Here is a 15,761-nt window from a genome sequence, read left to right on the forward strand (position 1 = left end):
TTTCTAAGAAGTAACTTGTCAGATACACATTTTAGAGATATAACTCTGGCTGCTTTGTGAAAAGTTTGGAGAAGGGTAAGATTAGAAGGGTAGATAGGAGAAGGGTAAGATCACACCATCATTCACTCCACTATGAATTTTACTCTCAAGGCACAATGAACCAGCCATTTGCAGTTTTCCAACTATGCTCTCTCTCTAGCTTCACAAAATCACAACAGAATCATATTGGTGACTCCAAAGCCAAAGCAGCAAAAAATTCTCATCCTATACTAAGTAAATCTTCCTCTAGAAAAACTAGTTTTACTAAATTCTACAGTGCCACATAGTGGTGAGAGAGGGAAGCATATAATAAAGTGAAAGAAGTGTAGCTGGAAGTGAGAGAGGACATCAGAGAGCCTGAAGTGATTTACCTTCCCTGTGATTAATGGTAAATGTCTGTGCATTGATTCCCAGTTGCATGTACTGGGGCACCCATGTTTACTTAGTTAGTCTTGCTCATTAGATCACCCTCAGCAACTTACATCACTTGGGCTCAGGCTGCCCAGCCCATTCTCCTGCTCAGAATCCTTCCCAGATTCAGTGCCCTGGGAGGACCGAGGATGTGATGGGTGGATCCAGATCTCTAAGCGAGTGGTGTCATCTCCAACATGCCGGAAAGTAGACTTCTTTCCTTTCCGCCATTGGTCAGGGCTCAGTTCCAACTCCTCATGTTGCTTTTTTTCCATCTGTTCTGCCTGTACAATATACAAACACATAAGCTCAGACTCTCCTGGAATTCAGCTAATAAAAAGAGGCGCTCACCTCACCTGAGTTTGTTGCCCAAGGGCTATAAAAAGTAAAGACTTTGCTATAGTCCCAAAGTAGCAAAGTATCATCTGCTTTGTCTCATAGGCGTTATTAATTCCATAAACAAGATGCACACCCAAGGGCCCTGGAGAACTTTCCTAAACATGAGTTTGGTTCTGCATAGAGGCTGACTGACTCCATCAGCACAGCCCAATGGGACCCCTTGAGGCCATCATAAGTCATTCCCCTGAGGACACAGAGGCACTAAGAGAAACACATTCTGTTAGGAAGGAATGAGTCTGCCTGCATCCCCACTCACCTTTCGTTTGGTCTCTTCAAACAAGCTCATGAGACTCTCCTTGGCAGTCAGGATAGGGTTGCTGGCAGCTAAACTGCGCATATAGTAATAGACAGCATCAAGCTTCCTCCTCTGCAGAAAGAGGCCAAAGACATCGAGTCAACCAATTCTTTTTCTGACTCCAGCCTGAGTCAGCTGACCTAGAAAATTACTATCTCTCCCAGGCTGTGAGGAATTCCAATAAGAAAATCAGAATGCTATCCACGGAAGAAGCCATGGCAACTACATCAGAGAGCTCTTCTTGCACAGTACTGTATCTTATGAGCCAAGTGCTCACAAGGAGGAGAAAAAGAATGAAGAGCCTCATGAAATATAAAATCCAGTTACCTTTTGGTTTTAGAAAAAGACAAGGTTCAGCTCACTAATTAGTGTTTTAAAAATTATAAACAGGGGCGCCTGGGTGGCGCAGTCGGTTAAGCGTCCGACTTCAGCCAGGTCACGATCTCGCGGTCCGTGAGTTCGAGCCCCGCGTCAGGCTCTGGGCTGATGGCTCGGAGCCTGGAGCCTGTTTCCAATTCTGTGTCTCCCTCTCTCTCTCTGCCCCTCCCCCGTTCATGCTCTGTCTCTGTCTGTCCCAAAAATAAATAAAAAACATTAAAAAAAAAAAATTTAAAAAAAATAAAAAATAAAAAAAAAAATAAAAAAAAAATAAAAATTATAAACAATGGCAACATCACTGATTAAATATAGTGAGACAAGTGACCATCACTTTATAGATTTTACCTCTAAGCCTAAGGACACTGCCCCACAGGCATGATTATTCCCATTTTAGAAATGAGGAAACGGTGGGGCACCTGGGTGGTGCAGTCGGTTAAGCGTCCGACTTCAGCCAGGTCACGATCTCGCGGTCCATGAGTTCGAGCCCCGCGTCAGGCTCTGGGCTGATGGCTCAGAGCCTGGAGCCTGTTTCCGATTCTGTGTCTCCCTCTCTTCTGCCCCTCCCCCGTTCACGCTCTGTCTCTCTCTGTCCCAAAAATAAATAAAAAACGTTGAAAAAAAAAAATTAAAAAAAAAAAAAGAAATGAGGAAACGGAAGCTCAAGGAGATTGCTGTCCAACAACCTAAGTTGTCCAACAAGGTCTCCAAGCCAAATCCCAGGTAAGCCAATATATGAACCTTGGTCTGTCTGGTTCACATTTTCACTATACCACACTGACTCTACTGAGGAAGGGAAATACAAACTACTATCCAATTAATTCAGCAAATAAATACTTCAAGTCAGTTTTACAACCAGTTAATAAGGAAAAGAAGTAAAACAGAGAGGTCAGAAAGGAGGAAAAAAAAAGAAAACACTGAAATAAAGGGAGAAGGAATGTCAAAAACCCTTTCTCTCTTCAAGTTCATATACACTTTTCCCCTTTTTTCTGTCTCAAAATGCATCTAGAATACTAACTTCTCTCTCTCCCCAGTAACTCATTCCTTAAAACTTGCATTTTAAACAAACAAACAAACAAACAAACAAACAAACAACAATAACAAAAAACCTTATACCTTGTATTCTGCTAGCATGGTTAAAGATACACATTCTAAGGTCAACTGCCTGAGTTTGAACTGGTCCTGCCATTTATTAGCTATAACTCAAAAGAAATCAACCTAGAGGTTTCCTTATCTGTAAAATGGAGATGTTTACACACATATGGCTCCCAAAAAGATTAAAATTCATATAATGCATACACTTTAACAGAATATCTGACATACTATTACAGTCAGTTCAATGGGGACTATTTGTTTTTTAAGATTTTATTTTTAAGTAATCTCTAGTATACCCAATGTGGGGCTCAAACTCACAACCCCTAGGTCAAGAGTTGCATGCTCTACTGACTGAGCCAGCCAGGTGCCTCCAATGGGGGCTATTTTTAATATTATTCTATTCCATACTAATCTCAGTCAATACCACTCACTTGATTTTAGGCTGTTTTGTCAATTCTACAATGATTTTTTCATATTTTAACATCTCTGAAATTGATTTACAATCAATATCTACCATTATATCTCATTTATAATAACTCACATATTCTTTCTTAGTGGTCCAGAAAATAACAGTGCATTTAACAATCAACACATCACATTTCATGAAGTCTAATTTGTATCACTGTCTACACACCTCACTTGTCTTTTCAATACTTTTTTTCAGATCATATCACATATTCATCATTCAGAGTACCTAGCAAAGCACTGTGCACAAGCATGTTCTCATTGAATTCTTGAGATTCACTGAAATACTGATAGAAGACACAGAAAACTGAGAAAGTGACACTAAAAGACAAGTAGGATAAAAGACAGAAAAAGAGGGACAGAGGAAAAGAACTTGAAAGGACTACTAATTTAGGTCAGAGATTTATGAAAGAAAAATATACCAATTTAATCAGAATGGGGAAAAGCCATTGAGGGAATTCAGTAAAGCTGTAAGGCTAAGATCAATGCTCAAAAATCAATTATATTTCTATACATTAGTAATAAACAACCTTTAAGAGAAATTAAGAAAATAATTCCATTTACAATAGCATCAAAAAGAATAACATACTTAGGAATGAATTTAATAACCAAGTGTAAACGTGTAAAACTTATATACTGAAGATTATAAAACGTGTCTGAAAGAAATTAAAGAAGACCTAAATAAATCAAAAACATCTGTGTAAATACTCCCCAAAGCAACTACACGGTCAACGTAATTCTTATGAAAATCCCAATGACTCTTTTTGCAGAAATGAAAAAACTGATCCTAAAATCCATATGGAATTACAAGAAACCCCAAAGAGCAAAAATAATATTGAAAAAGAAGAATAAAGGTGGAAAACTCATATATCCTGATTTCAAAACTGACCACAAAGCTACAGTAATTAAAAGAATGCTGGCGTTGCTGGCATAAGGGGGGACATATGGGTCCATGGAAGAGAACTAAGAGTCCAGAAATAAACCATGCACCAAATGATTTTGAACAAGAATTCCAAGACTAGGCAATAGGGAAAGAACATTCAACAAATGGTACTGGAACAATTGATATCTATATGCAAAAGACTGAAGTTGGACTCTATTTCACACCAACTACAAAAATTAATGAAAAATGGATCAAAGATCTAAATACAGAAGCCATAACTATAAAAACTCCTAGAAGAAAACATAGCTTAACTCTGAATTTGATAATAGTTTCAAAGCTATGACACAAAAGCACAAGCAACAAAAGAAAAGATAAATAAATAGGACTTCATCAAAATTTAAAACTTTTGGGCATCAGAAGACATTATCAAGAAAGTGAAAAGACAGGGGCACCACGGTGGTTCAGTTGGTTAAGCATCTGACTCTTGACTCCAGCTCAGGTCATGATCTCAGTTTGTGAGTTTGAGCCCCGCAATGGGCTCTGCACTGTCAGTGCAGAGCTTGCTTGTGATTCTTTCTCTCCCTCTCTTTCTGCCCCTCCCTTGCTCCTCTCTAAGTTTATAAACTTAAAAAAAAAATTTTTTTAAGAAAAAAATGGGCAAAGGATTTGAACAGACATTTCTCCAAATGGCCAGTAAGTACAGCTCAATAGCGTTAGTCATTAGGGAAATGCAAATCAAAACCACAATGAGATACTACTTCAAAATCAATAGATTTGTAGGTTAGCAACAAACTGATTCTAAAGCTAATACAGAAAAGCAGATCCAGAATAGCCTACACAATACTGACAAAGAAGAACATGGTCAGAAGACCAAACTCCCTCACTTCAAGACTTAGTATAAAGCTACAATAATCAAGACAATGGTACTGCCCAAGAACAGCCAAATAGATCAATGGAATGTAATAGAAAACCCAGAAAGAGACCCACACAGTTATGGTCAGCTGATCTTTGACAGAGGAGGAAAGGCAATTCAATGGAGAAGGGATCACCTTTTCAACAAATGGAGTTGAAACAACTGGACATCCACATGCAAAACAATGGATCTTGCACAGACCTTAAAACTTTCATAACAATTAACTCAAAATGGATCACAGAACCTAGATGTAAAATGCAAAACTACACAACTCCTAGAAGATAACACAGGAGAAAATCTAAGTAACCTTGGGTTTGGTGAAGAGTTCTTAGATATTAAACCATAAGCACAATCCACAAAAGAAAAAGTTGATAAGATGGATTTCATTAAAATTAAAAACCTTATTCTGTGCTGAGAAAATGAAAAGATATGGGGCACCTGGGTGGCTCAGTCAGTTAAGCGTCCAGCTCTTGGTTTCAGCTCAAGTCATGATCTCATGGTTTGTGAGTTCAAGCCCCATGTCAGGCTCCATGCTGACAGTGCAGAGCCTGCTTGGGATTCTTTGTGTCCCTCTCTCTCTCTCTCTCTCTCTCTCTCTCTCTCTCTCTCTCTGTCCCTCCCCCGCTCACTCTCCCCGTCTCTCTCTCAAAAATAAATAAACTTAAAAAAAATTTTTAATTAAAAAATAAAAAGAAAGAAAATGAAAAGATAAACCACACACAGAGAAAACATTCGCAAAACATGTATCTGATAAGAGTGGTATTCAAAATATACTCTTGGGGGCGCCTGGGTGGCTCAGTTGGTTAAGCATCTGACTTGGGCTCAGGTCATGATCTTTTGGTTCATGAGTTCGAGCCCCACATCAGGCTCTGTGCTGACAGCTCAGAGCCTGGAGCCTGCTTTGGATTCTGTGTCTCCCTCTCTCTCTGCCCCTCCCCAACTCACACTCTGCCTCTCTTTCTCAAGAATAAATAAACATTAAAAAATTTTCAAAATAGGGGTGCCTGTGTGTCTCAGTCGGTTGAGCGTCCGACTTCGGCTCAGGTCATGACCTCACAGTTTGTGGGTTCGAGCCCTGCATCAGGCTCTGTGCTGACCAGTTGCTCAGAGCCTGGAGCCTGCTTCAGATTCTGTGTCTCCTTCTCTCTCTGCTCATGCTTCTCTCTCTCCCTGCTCACGCTTTGTCTCACTCTGTTTCTCAAAAATAAATAAATGTAAAAAAAAAAAAAAAAAAAAAAAGAAGAAAAATTAAAAAAAATTCAAAATATACTCTTTAAATAATTTTTTTAATATTTATTTATTTTTGGGAGATAGACAGAGTGGGGGAGGGGGAGAGAGAGAGGGAGACACAGAATCCAAAGCAGGCTCCAGGCTCTGAGCCTGTCAGCACAGAGCCCAACGCGGGGCTTGAACCCACAAAGCACGAGATCATGACCTGGGCTGAAGTCAGACGCTCAACCGACTGAGCCACCCAGTCACCCCGAAAATATACTCTTAAAACTTAACAGTAAGAAAAAAAAAACCCAATTTACAAATGGGCAAAAGATCAACACACCTCACAAAGAAGATGCACACAGATGGCAAATAAGCATACGAAAAGATGCTCCACATCATGTATCATTAGGGAAATGCAAAGTAAAACGAGATGATAACACTACACACCCATCAGAATGACCAAAATCCAAAACACTGATAACACTAAATGCTTATGAGGATGCAGAGCAATGGGAACTCTCACCCACGGCCAGCGGGAATGCAAAATGGCACAGCCACTTCAGAAGACAATTTGGCAGTTTCTTCCAAAACTACATCCGCTCTTACCATACAATCCAGCAATCACACCCTTTGGTATTTACTCAAACGAAATGAAAACTTATGTCCACACAGAGCCCTGCACACAAACATTTATAGCATTTTTATTCATAATTACCAAAACTCGTAAGCAACCAAGATGTCTTTCCATAGGGGAATGGATAAACCAACTGCGGTACATCCATACAATGGAGTACTATTACTCAACAATAAAAAGAAAAGAGCTATCAAGCCACAAAAATAAACCTAAATGCATATTACCAAGTGAAAGAGGCAAAGCTGAAAAGGCTACATACTGTATGGTTCCAATTATATGACATTCAAGAAAAAGCAAAACTACAGAGACAGTAAAAATTAAGATTGCTAGAGGTTCAGGGAGTGAGGGGGGGATGAACAGGTAGAAGGTGGAACACAGGGTATTTTTAGGACAGTGAACTTACTCTGTATGACACTACAATGATGGATACATGTCATTACAGATTTGTTCAAATCCACAAAATGTACACAAAATATAAAAGTGAACCCTAATGTACACTATGGACTTTAGTTAGTGATAACGTATCAATGCTGTCTCATCAATTATAAACAAATGTATTACACTAAGGCAAGATGTTAATGACTGGGAAAATGGAGGAGAGGAGAGTTGAGGGAATATATAGGAACTCTGTACTTTCTGCTTATTTCTCTGCAAACCTAAAACTGACCAAAAAATTTAAAAAGTAAGAAAAAAATATTAAAGAGATATCCCTTCACACTCACTAGGCTGGTCATAATCAAAAAAATGAAAAATAACAAATGTTGGTGAGAACGTGGAGGAACTGGAACCCTTGTACATTGCTGGTGGGAATGTAAAATGGTGCAGCTTCTATGAAGAAGTTTGGTGGTCCCTTAAAGAGTTAAACACAGAATTACCATACAACCCAGCAATTCCACTCCTAGCTTGTTTCTTTGTTTTTTTGTTTTGTTTTATTTTTTTGTTTTTTTAGAGAGTGGGAAAGAGAGAGAGAGAGCACATGGGCAGGGGAAGAGCAGAAGGAAAGGGAAAAAGAGAGAATCCCAAGCAGGCTCTGCACTGTCAGCTCAACATGGGGCTCGAACCCATGAACCATGAGATCATGACCTGAGCCGAAACCAACAGTCACACGCTTAACTGATTGAGGCACCCAGGTGCTCCTCCACTCCTAGGTATAGACTCAAAAGAACTGAAAACAGATATTCAAACAAATACCTGTACTTGACAAAGCACTATTCACAATAGGTGAAAGTTGAAAACAACCAAAACGTCCATCAACTAATGAATAAGTATGGTATATCGATGCAAAGAGAGTATTACTTGGCCATACAAATGAAGTGCTGAGACATCCTACAACATAAATGAACCTCAAAAACTTTATGGTAAATGAAAGAAGCCAGATATAAAAGGTCACATACTATGATTCCATTTACATGAAACATTCAATAGATAGATCCTGAGACAGAAATAAACTAATGATTGCCAGAGGCTGAGAGGTGGAAGGAATGGAGAGTAATGGGTATGGGGTTTCCTTTTGGGGTGAAGAAAATGTCTTGGAACTAGACAGAGTTGATGGTTGCACAATACTGTTAATGTACTAAAGACAATAAAAAGTGAGTGAAGATACTCAATAGATTTTGAAGGAAGTGTATCTGTAAACCACGTTATTTAATCAATAATTTCAATCCATAATTAAGCAGTAGGAATTTTTTGGAATCTTTTGTAGAGTAAAGGGGAATGAAAATTTTTAATTCAAAAAAAATTTTCTGAATTCAAACATTGTTTATTTGGGCAATGAATTTTACAGAATTATGAAAACGCTACCTGCTAAATGACATGTTAGCTACTTTACACTTAAATCTTTGATACCTACCATTGACCTTCCCCCCCTTCAATTCAGCTTCCTTACTAGGGGCCATTATCAGCTCCCAAGACTCTCTGTTAGAGGTACATTTAGAGAAGTCTGGTAAGATCTAGGAAGATACGATTTGGAACTAAGTGCTTCTGCTAAAGGGGCTCCTTAGGTGGAAAGCTAAGAGGAATATCCGGGGAAAAGAAGGATCTGACTACTTAAGGATAGGTGAGGACTTTTTAAGGAAAAGTGAAAAGGATTCTTATTTTCCTTCTGGAAATGAGTAACCTCATTCAACAGGACAGCGAAGGGAAGCAACAAGATTAAGATTCAGAGCAGAAGCCTTGGCCAAAAACAGAGAGTGGTGTTTGGCTGGGGCATGAGCACTCCCTTAGGAACTGAAGGGCGATGAAAGTGGATCAAGCACAGATTCAACCGAAGTAAGGATCACTGACAACTTACCTCTGAAAGGAACAAAAGGAAGGTGAGGATGGGAGGCAGCAAAGGATATTCTTTGGGTTTAGTGTTCAGATGAATTCCAGCTCCAGGAGCTGATACTATCAAAATCCATTCTTTCTAAAATACTGCCTGGAAACACTTCCCCTGTCCATAAGATTGCTTACCGTGTACACTGCCAGCAGAGCCAACTGGTTATAGGGGCGCCCATTCTTGGGAGCAATATGCTGGGCCTTTAGGTACCAACTGGAATAGAAAAACAGTAAAAAATGCTAGCTCCACATCAACTCTTTCCATTTCATCACTTGACAGCCCTTACTGCTTAAGACATAGCTGAAGTGTTAGATGTAACGCTGGAGTGGTAAAGCCTGGTAACAGAGACCAATAGGGACAACTGTAGGACTTCCATATGGGAGGCAGCTCAGGTGGCCCATTGCTCTTAATAGGGCTTAGCCTAACGCCACAAGGAAAGAGAAGCAATGAACAAGAGGCAAAAGTACCTGCGTGCTTTCCCGTAGTTTGCTGTGTCATTGGCTTGTTCCCGATACCTAGCGATATCTCCTTGGCAAATCATACACCGCTGGGCACTGATCAAAGCATATTTTACCTTCAGAAAAAATGATCAGTTAGTAGTGTACCCAAGAAACTGTAACTTCAACCCCAAAGGACAGGGATGGGATCAAAGTGACAAGAGCAGCATTAATAAGGCACTAGTAGTCCTGAACAAAGTAAAAATTTTCAGTCTAAACTTGGCTACTAAAAAACAGCCAACAACATGATGCAAAATTTAATGAGAAAGAATGGCAGAAACAAGAGGGTGTCATTCTTATTTCAAGTCCCAAGTAAATAGAAGAAAACATTTTGAAACTAGGAGTCAGGAAACCTATGTCAGAGTTGTGTGATTTTACATAGGTCTTTGGGACTGTTTGGAGGACTCAAGTTTCTTCATCTGAATGTAGAAATACATATTCCACAGGGTAAGTGGAGAGAATAAGTGTTAAATACTCCATAAATTATAAAGTGATATACAAATAGCAAGATAACTATTTATTCTTTTATTTTCCTGTCATCATTATAGTCTCTCTCCTCAAACTATTATTATCACTGTACTGTGTTACTGCCTTACACTCACTTTGCAAAAAACAGTAATATCCCCTAGAACTAATAATATAGTTACCCTTTACCAAATACCTACAACATAGTTGTAGTTCTCTCTCCCTCTCCGTGTATGTTTTCTCACTAATGGCCTTGGAATCTGTCACTCAGTGAGAAAACAAGAGTTTTCTCAATCCCAAGACATATGTCCAACCAAAAAACCTAAGGAGCATCACTTTGTAACATACAATTCCACTCCACTTCACCACACACAAGAAATTAACACATCACGAGTAAAGAACAAAGCTTCAAGAAGAGGCAGATTCTGATGCCTTAGCAAGGCTCATCCACAAGCTCAATAACTAGGTGCAGCACATCAGCCTCCTAATACATAACAAATGCGTGCCTCAGCAAAGTTACATACCACTACATGTCACATACCTTCAGAGTCCTCACTATTCGGCACATTCTATGAATGAACACCAAGAACCCTCGGTAGTTAACTGATAAAACACCAAAAAAACCAATTCTGTTTCCATACTGTAGCACTCTGCCATCTCAACGTGGGGGAGGGGGGGACCAAATTCCAGCAAAGGCTCTCCTTAGGATGAAGTCCCAGACGATCGAGCTTCTGTTCATCTCTTCAACACCACTTCCCGCCTCTCTCTGGGCCTCAGTCAGATTAGACTTCTCTCAGTTTTCCTAACACACCATGCTCTTTCCCACTTCAGGACCTGCATATATACTACTTCCTCTCCAGAGAATGTTCTAGCATCTTCACATACACCTTCATCTGGCTAACAACCCAGGTCTTCAGCCCCAGCTTAAGCGCAACTTCCTCAGTCTTCTAGGATCCTCTAAACCCCTTTACATTAGACCCGCACCATACATCCTCTGCCGAAGTCACTGCATCTGTAATTACTAATTCAACATCCGTACTCACCCCTAATCAAACTCTAAACTCCAGGAGCTGGGATCATGGCTTTCTTGTTCCACAATGAATCATGTGTGCCTAGAAAGGCACATGGCATGTAGGAAGATCTCAACAAATACTTGTTGATTAATGACAGAGTTTGTACACAGCAATCATCAGAAGAAATAGAAAAGCAAGAGGAAGTCTCTGCTCCATAATTCATATGCCTTTCTCTAATGAGTCTTTAACCTCTTCCTTTCTTTTGGCTCTTTCCTCCCAATATACAAATATGCTTAAGCCTCTTCCAGGTTAAAGACAAACTTCTCTTGATACTGTGTTCTCCTTTAACTACTATCTTCCCTCCTTGCCTTTGCAGCCAAGATTCTTAAAAGAATGGTCTATATTCCTCCCTTTGTTGTTATCTACTGTCCCACCTCTTATTCACTATACTCTGGCTTCCATCCTCTCCAACGAAAATAAATTGTAATAAAGTCATCCAATGGACACTTTTAGTAATCTTAACATTCAATGACTCTACAGCACTTTACCAATTTTATCTACTACCACCTAGAAATCTGATCCGCCCCTATTCTCTGGCTGACTGGCCAATATATCCCAGCATCCCAACTTCTCCTTCAACTATCACTTATACATTGATGACTTCTGAATCTATATCACATGCTTAGCTCTTTCTCCTGAGCTTCAAACAGACCAGAATACTTCTTTGTGCATTTTTAAGTTCTCCCACTTAAACACAGCCAAAACTGAACTATTAACCTCTTCCTTCCCAGCCACTCTCCTAGGCCACAAACTGGAAAATGATCTACACTCTTTATGCCTCCTGTCTCATCACTCACATCAAATTGCCAGCGAGTTAATTATATTTCCCTTAGATCTTTCCAACTTGTTTCCTCTTTTCCACCTCCATTACTTCTACCTTAGTTCAGGCCCACAACCTGACTCTCCTACCTCCATTCTTGCCCAAACTCATCCATTTGCCAGAGTGACTGGTTCTAAGAAGAAATCCATTTACTGAAGTTCAATCAATGGTTCCTCACCGCTTTCCAAAATGAAGTCCAAACTCTTCACTATGGCATACAAAAGTCTTTGATCTATCCCTTTCTACTTCATTTGCTTTACCTCCTACAACAGCCCGACTCCACATTACAAAAACCAGCATACTGAACTTCTTGCACTTTCTAACAAGGCCTAATTCTCTCTTGCTGTACCTTGTACTGCCCCTTCCACTCCCGGTCATGTTTCAAGACTTGAGAGTCTCTCAGAAGTTTTCCTTGACCCCACGAGTCTGAATTAGAGCCACTCCACTCTGTGCCCCTTCAACACTGTATATATAACATTACATTAGTACGTACTTATTACATTATAATTGTTGGTTTAATCAGTCTGTTCCCCCATTGGACTGTATCTTTCATTCTGTATCCTCAACACCCAGCACAGTGCTTAGCACATAACTAACACTGGATAAATGCTTACTAAATGGATGAATACATTTAAGATATAGAAGCTGGCTTACTGTCTTGCGTAATGGCTTGCTGCGAATGGCAAGACCATCCATGTAGTCCTCCAGTTTGAACTTGTAAGTAACCTGCAGCTTCTGAAGCAAACTATCAAAGAAGTCACTACCCTATAAAGACAAAAAATAAAAAACAGCTGAATCAGGCTGTTCTGATCCAATCTACCCACCAGGAACTGGGTTAGGTAACCTGTCCACAGTTCTGCTAATGTTTAATCATCCCATGTAAATAGAGGCACACACAGTATTTACTGGTCACCAACTAAACACAAGACAAATCCATAGCATAAGCCCCTCCATGGTTTTAAAAATATGAAAGAACACACACACACACACACACACACACACACACACACACACAGGCTTTCTTTCCCAACAGCCACCCGCCCTCCAAACAAGACATTCAGAAAATTTCCAAGCTCAGAACTAACTCCAACTGCCAGTTAGTTATGATCCCAAGGAAGCAACAGGGTAGGGTAGGCCTAAACCCATGAAAAGAGCATAAAGTATTTCGTCAATGTTCCGCCATAAATCATATTTCCGGTGATAAAAACCCATCACAACTGCAGAATGCTGAAGCCTTTATCCTGAGGGCAAAAAGATGATGGTTTACCTCATCCAAGAGCTCCAAAAGTCTGTTCCGAATCTGCTCTGGGTTCTCAACATTCGGATCCTTGAGAAGCTGCCTGAACTTCTCAATCACCTGATAGAAAGCATTCTTCCACAGGATCTGATCCACATTCTGATTATCAGAGAACTCAATATCTAATAGGATACAGCGCTCATATAGCTGCAGCAGTTCAGCTCTGGAATAAAATACATGCAACTTCTAGCTCCAAATACACCACAGGAAAGGCTAGACCCAAGATTTGAGCTTCTTGCAAATTAAACACCTTCCTTGGCAGGAAATCCAAAATGCCACCAGGTACAGTACTCATTTGACTTTCCACTCTGCAGCAGAATGTCATTCTAAAGACAGTTATGTCTAGGAAAGTAGTTTTTCCCCATATGCCTCTACCTAAATTTAACAGCTGAAATAAGATCTCCACCACAAGTTATATGCTGTTCACTTCTTGGCATTCTGGAAACTCTTTCCTTTTCCATTTCCAGATTCCATGTTCTCTTAAAGATTTTTTTTTTTCTTAAAGAAAAAGTGGGAAGCATAATCATCTCTAAGACTAGAAACTGTCCCTTCCATATACAACTCACCCAGTGACCTGCCTAAAAAGTTTCTACCTTCCTCAGCCACAGGAGCCCATATGCCTCCAGCTTATCCCCATTCCCCTCTAGCCGGGATGGAACACACCATACCTGAGCTGAGCCATCTTCTCCAGGCCCTCCGGACTGATGCGGTCCCTGGAGAGCAGGTTGCTGAGCTGCAGTTCCTGGTTGTCAGCCACCCGGAGAAGCCTATGCAGCTCCTGCTGCTGCATGTTCCTCATATGCTGCTCCATCTCCTCAGGACTCATGGTGCTGGCAGGAAGAGGGCCACAAACATACTGTCCTGCTGGAGTCGGGTAGCCCGGGTAGTAAGGCCCAGGGTACACACCATTCGTAGGGCCCACTGGGTACTGCAGAGGGCTATAGCCTGTATAAGGATACTGGGAGGCAGGACCTGGTGTCCGGGGGTAATAATAGGGGTTGTCAGAGTTTTGAAACTTATAGTAAGATGCTTGGGCCTGGCGGGAGTCACCCCAAGAAGTAGGGCTGACTTCATCATCAGTGTCCAAGAAATGTAGTTGGGGCGTCTGGCTCTTTAGAGCAGGTTTCTGATCAGGATTGTTTGGGTCCCATAATCGTCGAGTGGTGCCTCCTCGGCCCCAACTCCGAGATCCCTTACTACCAGATCCAAATAAAGGCCGAGGTCCCAAAGGTGCAGATTCTGGAGAACCGGCTGAACTGACAGATAGGGTGGTATGGGCAGGCAGAATCAGAATGCCTCGTCCCCGACCCCGAAGTTCTTGCTTCAGGTTTTTGGACTCTTGCTTCTCAGAGCCTTTGCCCCCACTGCTCAAGCCTTTGTCAGGCTTTATCCTATCCACATCCTCCCTGGATGATCTCACCATGGGGGAATCTTTGTTCATGGTTTCTGCATCAAAAGTGACATGAAGTGTGCCTCGGTTTTCTTTCCCGTTGCTTTTCTGCTCTCCCTCCCCCCGGCCAGACCAGCTTCTTTCTAAATGTTTCTTCCTTTCCGAGCTCCTCCTGGGTCCATCAGACTCATCAATTCTGTCCTCGTCTAAAGAATCAGTTGAGGACATAGATACTTGCTTCTTCAGTCGTGGTCTCTCCTTGGTCCGATCCTGTCGGCGGCGACGACATCCATTATCAGTCAGGCCAGCCCCCTCAGCACTGTTGTTGCTGCCAGCTGAGCTGGTACTGCAAGTGCGGTATCGGTTCCTCCGTTTGTCTGAGCGGGAGTAGCGCTTTGCAGAACCTGGCTTCCCCTGTGCCGGGTCATCATTCACTTTCTTTATCCCCTCCCCCTTTTCAATCCTCCTTCCTTTTTCTCCCTTTGCAACCCTTACTCTGTCACCATTGAGGCTCTTTTCTGCCTCATCTTTATCTGGTTTATTCACAACCTCCTCTTTCACATTTCCCCTATATTCATCTTCTTCTACTCTCAGTTGTTCTACCTGGTTGAGGATTTCTTCCTCACCCACCCTGCTAGTTGATTCTTTGGTAACAGTCTGCAAACGCCTTCCAGGCTGGTAGATCTGCATGTCAGGTTTCTTTGTTCTCTTGATAATTCTTAGACTTCGATCCTCTTGTCCAGAAGTCCTAGGAAAGGACTCCTGTGCCCGAGTATTTTCTGGATCTACAGGACCATTTTGGTGTTGATTATCCAGTTCCTTGCAGACATCTTTAATGAGCTGTGTACCATTTCCAACAGCAGAACAATCTCTGTCATTAACAATTTCATCCTTAAATTCATCACCCCCAGAAGGTTCCTTGATTTTAGGTTTGTTCCTTAGCCGGGAAAGACCAGGCTTATAGATTTCCAGATCTGGGCGCCTGTTATCTTTGCGCTGCCTGGGCTCCTTCATGTTTTCTGCAATGTTGGAGAGAGTGTTGGGGAGGAACAGGTAGAAGAAAAGAATAAAAGGGGAGGGAAGGGAAAAAAAAACACTGTCATTCCGGTCAAGTAACAGAAAAGCCTAGCAAGAATTACACGTGAAATGTTAATATTGGTGGACATGAAAGGAAATTT

At 41.1% G+C, this 15,761-nt stretch overlaps 1 protein-coding gene across 4 annotated transcripts in view; it reads right to left on the minus strand.

The window, feature by feature from the left end:
- SMG6 (SMG6 nonsense mediated mRNA decay factor) overlaps positions 1–15,761 on the minus strand; it is a 229,553-nt gene that overhangs the window by 211,390 nt on the left and 2,402 nt on the right. For all 4 annotated transcript variants that reach the window (XM_058704761.1, XM_058704762.1, XM_058704763.1 and 1 more), the window contains exons 2-8: positions 13,862–15,602; positions 13,164–13,356; positions 12,551–12,661; positions 9,509–9,615; positions 9,176–9,254; positions 1,106–1,216; positions 522–734 (exon numbers count right to left, since the gene is read on the minus strand). In XM_058704761.1, coding sequence (XP_058560744.1) covers positions 522–734; positions 1,106–1,216; positions 9,176–9,254; positions 9,509–9,615; positions 12,551–12,661; positions 13,164–13,356; positions 13,862–15,602 — 2,555 coding nt within the window. The remainder of the gene's footprint in view (positions 1–521; positions 735–1,105; positions 1,217–9,175; positions 9,255–9,508; positions 9,616–12,550; positions 12,662–13,163; positions 13,357–13,861; positions 15,603–15,761) is intronic.

The sequence above is a fragment of the Neofelis nebulosa genome, chromosome 16 (genome assembly GCF_028018385.1).
Source record: "Neofelis nebulosa isolate mNeoNeb1 chromosome 16, mNeoNeb1.pri, whole genome shotgun sequence".
Classification (NCBI taxonomy): domain Eukaryota; kingdom Metazoa; phylum Chordata; class Mammalia; order Carnivora; family Felidae; genus Neofelis; species Neofelis nebulosa.